Source organism: Chrysochloris asiatica, unplaced genomic scaffold (assembly GCF_000296735.1).
Source record: "Chrysochloris asiatica unplaced genomic scaffold, ChrAsi1.0 scaffold00146, whole genome shotgun sequence".
Lineage (NCBI taxonomy): Eukaryota > Metazoa > Chordata > Mammalia > Afrosoricida > Chrysochloridae > Chrysochloris > Chrysochloris asiatica.
This window is the reverse complement of record NW_006408664.1, coordinates 605,472-613,093: the sequence shown is the minus strand read 5'-3', so window position 1 is coordinate 613,093 and position 7,622 is coordinate 605,472. Positions and strand designations below refer to the sequence as shown.

Here is a 7,622-nt window from a genome sequence, read left to right as displayed (position 1 = left end):
ATATCCAGGAAAATTTCCAAAATTCAGTGTATATTTTTAGTGCTGAGCATTGTTCTGATGCTATTTTCTTTGCTGTTATAACATGCCGTACTCCACGTGCTATTATTTTCCCTAAGTACTGTACATACAAACAACCCATCTTGTCTTTCAGCTGCCCATCATTGAGCCTAAACTCACCTAAACACATGGAGGTTTAAGAAAATCCTTCAAAATAATGCTAGAGTTAAGACTTTGCTAATGCAAGTGTTTTTTCTAACTCCTTGAGCTGCATGTTGCCTTGAGTAATCATCATCCGGATTGCATCCTGTAGAAGAAAGTGAAATGGGGTCACGAGTTTACTTGGTTCAGCAAGGTACATTTTACTTGGTAAAAAGCAAAAACTAGTCATTAGCTGACCACATATTAGGAAAGCTAAAAACTGACAAAGTAAGGTGTACATTGTCTGGCATGCCTTCATATAGCCCTCATCATTGTACTTCCCAAGCTGCTATGGGAAGTATTTGCAATCTAACCTACTCTATATTTTGTGTTATGTGCCAATGAGGCGATTCTGACTGATAACTAAAAGAGTGGCTACTGGGTTTGAACTGCCAACCTTGTAGTTAGCAGTCCAGTGCCATATCAGCATTCTAAATAAAGCTTAATATAAAATTAGGTGATGCTACTGAAGAGAGTTGAAATAGCAGTTTTAAAATTTAAAACGTTTAAGTGAAAAGTGGATAACATTAAGAACAGTCATCAAGATATACCATCTTGGTGGCATTTAGATTCTGTGATGTCTACTAAATAATTTTTATAAATCTACCAATAAACACAAGTTAGGGTCTGGCCTCACCATGATCTTATTCTCACCTCTTCCGTAGCACTTTTGTTTCTTTTGAATTCTTCCCTTGCCCAGTCCTTCAGGTATTTGCGATCAGAAACATTTGGGACCTGTCGAATTGCTTGCAGAATCCTTCTGTACAGAAGGAGAACCTGTTGTCTTCTTATGAACTGTACACGAAGAAAAAAGGCAATTACAACTGCACAATTGCCAGCCTGGAGTTTTAAGTGCCATACGGTTTACAAAGGAACAGCTAGTGGGCTTGATTTGCTGACCTTGTGGTTCACAGTCCAGCGCTGATTCTACAGCGTCACACCAGAAGAAAACCAAACTAGATCGGGATTTGGGCTCAGATTTCTCAGGGCAAATAACTCACTTTTTAAAAGAAAATGACACGTGTATTTCGGCTGTTTGTTTACTCTTTTGTTACACCTTAAAATCAAACAGCTCCAGCGAGCTGAATACTTCACAAGGTATAAAAAGGCTGCCAGTGTTCTGGAAGCTTTCATGGCAATAACAGTAGTTTTTTCTAAACTAGCGCCGTTGTTTAAATCTCCAGCAATTTCATTTGCGCTTAATCACAGCTCCATACAGCAAACAGCATGGTCTTCACTACGGCCAGTGGAGAGTTGAGGCATCAGACCGGAGAAGACCCTCGCCCACCCATGCCTCAACTACAGGACCGAGCAGCTGGCGTTTCTTCCCATTGGTCCTACGGAGAGAAGCCCCGCCCCCCACACCCCGGAGCCAATTACCGATAAGGTGCGAGCAGTCAGGACTCCCAGACCTGCTCCATTCAACTCCAACACCCACTACGTAAATACGTGGAGGGAAAGGTGAAGAATAGACAAGTTAAGACCCTGGAAAACTGCCTTAGAAAGAGGACGAGAACCGCTGGTACCTGCTTTAGCGTTAGCGTCATAGGGGGTAAGCGGGAAGCGACCATGACCGCCAAACAGCAATCCCCGTCGGAGCAACTGCGCGCAAGAACGGAAGTGGCTAGGGGGCGGGACAAGATGAGTTTCCTAGGAGACGGCCTGCGGATGGTGTGCAAAAGGCTAGCCTTCAGCTCTGAATTCCTGCGTGAAGATTCCTTATTAGAGTCATTCTCTTGAGCAAAAGTGTTAGGTAAATCTAAATTTTCTTGGTCAAATATGATAATAGTTTCTGCGTCATAAATTGTAAGAATAAAATAATGATGAGGCACTTAGCTGACTGGCACATGGTTAGGAGTAGGTGTTCCTGACCCAAGCCATGGTGTTTTCAATAACCTCATATGCATGTGAAAGCTGGACAGTGAATAAGGAAGACCGTAGAAGAATTGATGCTTTTAAGTTCGGGTTTTGGAGGAGAACATTGAAAGTGCCATGGGCTGTCAAAAGAACCAATAGATCTGTTTTGGAAGAAGTGCAGCCAGAGTGCTCCTTGGGAGGACAAGATGGCCAAACTTCTTCTCTCATACTTCTGACATATTGTCAGGAGGAACCAGTCGCTGGAGAAGGATATCATGTTTGGTAAGGTGGAGGATCAGAGAAAAAGAGAAAGACCCCCAACGAGATGGATTGGCCAAGTGGCAGCATCAGTGGGCTCAAGCATGGCAACAGTAGTAAGGTTGGCCCAGGATGGGGCAGTGTTTCATTCTGGTCGCTGAGTCGGTACTACTCTGTGAACATCTGATGGGAATTGACTCCATGTCCTTGGTAACAACATATTTTACTTTCCAAAACGTGTATAGGTAAAAATACTTAAAAAAAAAACAAAAAAGTTCTCCTGAAGTTTCCACCTTGCTCTTTTTGTTGGCATTTCCCCAGGCTTCATGACTGTCACTTGTAATGGCTACTTAACAAGGGTTTAAGAGGCTGGCCATTGGTGTTTGAAACATGCGGTGTTTTAGTCGTACTTAGGGTGGTTACTGGGATGGGTTACAAAAGTCATAAAGTGAATTGGCAGTTTATTTAAGAAAGGAAACTTGTAGTGGAGACATGCCACAGAGAGCAGTATCTCTCTGAGCTCACAGTCTTTGGAGTTTTATAGGAATAATGACAGGACCGTGCAAAGGTAGTCTCAGCAGGTTCCTGGAATTGGTGACAGCATCTTACAGTTTCTGCAAGAAGGTTGAGTGGGTGCTTCTTGGATGCTCATTTCTCATGCCTGTGTACTACGTCCAAGATCCTGCTAGGAGACCCAGGTCTTGAAGTGTGCCGTATTGAGGTTAATCATTGTCGTTAAGTGCTGTAGCGTGGATTCCCACCCATAGCGACCATGTATAGGGTTTGCAAGGAGTGACTGGTGAGCTTGAACCACCAGCCTTGCGGGTTCAAACCGACAGCCGTTTACGGCGTTAACCCACAGCACCATACCTGGATTCCATTAAGGTTAATTACCTGACCAAATAAATTAGTACTATGCCTTTCACGTGTGCTAGGGGTAGGGCTTGTGGTTTGTGGACTTCCGTATCTGCTAGGCTCTAGAGCTTGAAGGGGCATAGCAGTTCTTGCTGTTCACTAAAAAGTAAGTGTTTTGCTAAGTTTCATTTTCTGCCCTACCTGTGCTTTGCGAGATCTGTGCTTTTGCAAGAGAATTGTCTGTCTAGTCCGTATTCTTTCCCCCGGTTGTCTTTTTCTCTAACAGGGTGGCTATGAGTATGCTGGCCAGCTCAGCCTTCTGCCTGTGTGCTGGTGGCGCCTCACCTCCTCCTCTGTTGCGTTCCTGTAAAGCCCTCTCCTCAAGTCCTCCCCTGAATTGCCATATGGTGCCTCTGAGCCGTTGGGGCCTTGTCTCTTTTCCAAGTACCTTGGGTAAAGTCACAGTCAGTATCTCACACTAACGCATCCCATTTGTGGCAAGAACAGAGTGTGCCTCAACTCTTGTCTGCTGTGAGTTTAACTGTTATCACAAAGAGTGACCTTATTACTCCAGTTTGGGGAGAGGCCAGGGCTTAAGGAATATTAGCAACCTGAAGTGGATTTCCAATTCAAATGGGGTGAGAAGGGTATGGAGTGGGAGGTCTTGCCTGCCAAACCGTGTTCAAGTGGGGTACCCTAGTCCAGTTGGTTAAACTGAATTGGGAGCAGACTAACTAACAAGTGGTAAGAGTTTTCTCTAGCTGAAGTTTTTCTGGTTTCTTGGTGACAGAAAGGCGCGGGTCCGTTTAATTGTTAGTTGATTACCTAACAGGTGCCCTGTGTATACCCAGGTGACCCTCCATTATGTGCTGTGGAGTCGGTTCCAACCTTGCATAGGGTTTCCTAAAGAGGCTATGAATCTTTATGGGAGCAGAGAATGAGAAGTCAGCCTCCTTATTCTCCCGTGGAACAGTTAGTAGTTTGGAACTGCTGACCTTGAGGTTACCAACCTGACTTGCTGCTACGCTACCAGAGCTCTTTATAATGGGACCAGCCTACAACAGGGAGTATAGTGGCTCTATAGGAGAAGCACTGGGTTGCAAACCACAAGGTCAGCTGTTCGAGCCCACCAGCCACTCCTCAGGAGAACGATGTTTTCTGCTCCAGCAAAGATTTACAACCTTGGAAACCCCATACAGGGTCGCTATGAATTGGAACCGACTCAAAGGCATTAAACATTTGGATTCTCTTCCCCAGAAGTCATACAACACACCCTTAGGAGACATTACCAAAGCAGGGTTAGCGAATCTTTTGAAAAAGGATTACACCGAATTAAAGTGTTATCAAAAACATTCTCTCAATGACCTGTTTCTTGAGCCCTAACTTTATTTACGGTAGAGGTTGTTGCGTTGGAGCACTAGACCCAGATTGCCTTGTTTGTCGGGATCCTCATTCTCTCTTCCTAGCTGTTCTGGGTACTTAACCTCCTCTGGCTGGTTTCCTCTATTACAAGGGTGAATTTGGAGTGCCTGGGTGGTGCAATTGGTTGTGCTACATTGCTAATTGAAAAGATTAGTGGTTTGAGCCCATTCAGAGGCATCATGGAAGAAGGGCTTGGCAATCTACTTCCCTAAATCAGCCGCTGAAAATCGTATAAGGTACGATTTTGTTCTGATACACATAGTGTGGCCAGGAGTTGGAAACTGTTACAAAATATGCAATTTAAAGTGAAATTAGCATCTATTTCAGAGTTGTGTTTTTATGTAATGAACTTGGAGTAGGACCTCACATCTAAGCAGTCTGCAATCAACTTTTTTGACCATTCCCAGCATTATTTGAGAAATGTAAAACCCATGACCACATTGTCAATTATGTATTTTTCAAATTTTTCTAATAGATTAGCAATACAACTAACTGCTGATTTTTTCCAAAGTATTGCTGATGTGAAATAGCTCTCATCACCAAATAGTTGTTCTTATGCTTTGTCCTTGCATGACTGAACCATTTATGAGAACTAAGACTTTGATTCTATTTTTATATGCTAAATTGTACCCATTCCACCCAATGGAATGTAGAAATTATCAGACAGTATCATTAACATCACATGCAAGTAAAATTTTCCTAAAGATTATTCAGGAACGGCTGCAACATTACATTAATGGGGTATTGCCAGAGGTTCAAGCCAGGTTCAGATGAGGACGTGGAATGAAGGATATCATTGCTATTGTCAAAGAAGGATCTTGGCTGAAAGCAGGGGAATCCCAGAAAGACGTTTACCCTGCTTTATTGTCTGTACAAAGGCTTTGAACAGTGTGGATTATGACAAGCTCTGGACAACATTGCCAAGAATGAGTATTCTGGAACACTTAATTGTGCTTATGCGGAACCTGTACGTAGACCATGATGCAGTTGTTTGACTCAAACAAGGGGACACTGGTTAAAAATCAGGAACGGTGTGTATCAGGGTTGTATTCTTTCGCCATACTTATTCAATCTGTATGCTGAGCAAATACTCAAGAGTAGCTGGATTATAAGAATATGACATCAGGTTTGGAGGAAGACTCATTAACAACCTGCAATATGCAAATGATACAACCTTGCTTGCTGAAAACAAAGAGAGCGTAAAATACTGATAAAGATCAGACACTACAGCCTTCAGTATGGGTTGAACCTCATTGTAATGAAAACGAAAATCCTCACCACTGGACCAATATTTAACATCAAAGTCAATGGAGAAAAGTTTGAAGTTGTCAAAGACTTCACTTTTCTTGGATCAACCATCAACACTCATAAGAAGCGGCAGCCAAGAAATCAAACGATGTATTGCATTGGGCAGTCTGTTGCACAAGGACCTCTTTTAAGTGTTAAATAGCCAAGATGTCAGTTTGAGGACTAAGGTGTGCCTGACCCCAAACATGGTATTTTCAGTAACCTCATATGCATGTGAAAGTTGGGCAACGAAGATTGTAGAAGAATTACACATTTGAGTTATATTGGAGAAGAATATTAAAAGTATCATGGACCTATTGTTGTTGTTGTTAAGTGCCATCGAGTCGGTACGACCCATAGCGACCCTGTACAGGGTTTCCGAGGTTAGAACAAACAAATTTCTATTGGAAGAAGTACAACCAGAATGTTCTATAGAAACCAAGATGGCAAGACTTGGTCTCTCATAGTTTGGACATATCAGGAGGGACTAGTCCCTGGAGGACATTATGCTTGGTAAAGTGGTAGTTCAGTGAAAAAGAGGAAGACCCCCCTTATTGGGTTGGTTTGGCCCATTGGCGGCACCGTTGGGTTCGTGTGGCGCTGTTTTTGCGGTTTTTGTGGGGGTCTGGGGTGTTTTTTTTTGTTTTGTGTATGTGTGAACCGCTTTTTGGGGGCACCTAACAACAACCTAAGTTTAAACAACAAGGAGTTTCATTTTGGTCATTTTTCTTATATACATAAAGAATTTTAAGTCTCTGTCTAATCACATGAATTTTTAAAATTTTCTTTCCTCACCCCCAAGAGCTGTTATTCAGTTATTTTTTTTTTTTTACTTTCCTTGTGTTCTTCATTTAAAAAATATTAACCTCATCTAGAATTTATAGTAGTGTATAGGGTGATGGAAGGAGCTCTGGTAGCATAGTGTTTATAAATCGGGCTGCAAACTGCAAGGTCAGCAGTTCGAAACTACCAGCTGTTCCGCGGGATAAAGATGAGTGTTTCTGCTCTCGTAAAGATTTACAGCCTCGAAAACCTTTGAATCAGAACCGACTCCACAGCACATAACCACATAGGGTAATGTGGATCTGTTCCTTTCTATTTGCTTAACTATACTGTCAATACAAAGTGTTGTGTAATCTGTCATTTCCCTAGGTATTATCATACCTCTTTATGTGGTAACTTTGTTAAGTGCCATCGAGTTGGGTCTGACCCACCGCGACCCTCTATAGGGTTTCCAAAGAGCGGCTGGTGCCGACCTTTTAGTTCAAACCAACTTTGCAGTCTAGCACATTAGCCCACAGCACCACACCAGGACTCCATATGGGAAATTTAGGGCCTAAAAATATATCCAGTAGTTTCTTCTTGGGCTAGTGTTTTGTTTTGTTTGTTTTTTGCTACTTAATCTTTATTTAAATTATCATTCTCTAGAAGGCACATTTATTTTTAGAGCTAATTCAGTAGCATACAGCACATACAGAGGGAATACTTTGTTATTTCATGAAGAGACATTCTATACCTGGAAATCACTTTTTCAGAGTAAGAAATTTTGTTCATGCAGAGAAAACAAAAAATTAACGAAGGCCAAAATTCAGTCACATATTCATATTGATATGTTTGAGTATGTCCAGGTATATTTACCCATGTCAAGCAGGGCAATTCCTAAGTGACTCCTGATGTCCTGGAAAGGGTGTGCTGGCTTGGGGCCAAAGAATTTTGTTGAGCTTGGTTTGTGGGGAGATGGTTGA

At 42.3% G+C, this 7,622-nt stretch overlaps 1 protein-coding gene across 1 annotated transcript; it reads right to left on the bottom strand.

Annotated features, from left to right (window-relative positions):
* Positions 1-223: 223 nt before the first annotated feature.
* Positions 224-1,769, bottom strand: LYRM2 (LYR motif containing 2). Its single transcript, XM_006870614.1, has 3 exons — positions 1,725-1,769; positions 853-993; positions 224-304 (listed from the first exon to the last, which is right to left on the bottom strand). The coding sequence occupies exons 1-3, from the start codon at positions 1,767-1,769 to the stop codon at positions 224-226; spliced, it is 267 nt and encodes an 88-aa protein (XP_006870676.1).
* Positions 1,770-7,622: the final 5,853 nt, after the last annotated feature.

Bases quoted from the DNA above. Each gene is read 5' to 3' on its own strand.
- LYRM2 (XM_006870614.1), bottom strand. From the start codon at position 1,769: ATGGTCGCTTCCCGCTTACCCCCTATGACGCTAACGCTAAAGCAG. The intron at 994-1,724 runs GTACCAGCGGTT...CTTCGTGTACAG, and splicing joins TGACGCTAACGCTAAAGCAG to TTCATAAGAAGACAACAGGT. The intron at 305-852 runs GTGAGAATAAGA...TTTCTTCTACAG, and splicing joins ACAAAAGTGCTACGGAAGAG to GATGCAATCCGGATGATGAT.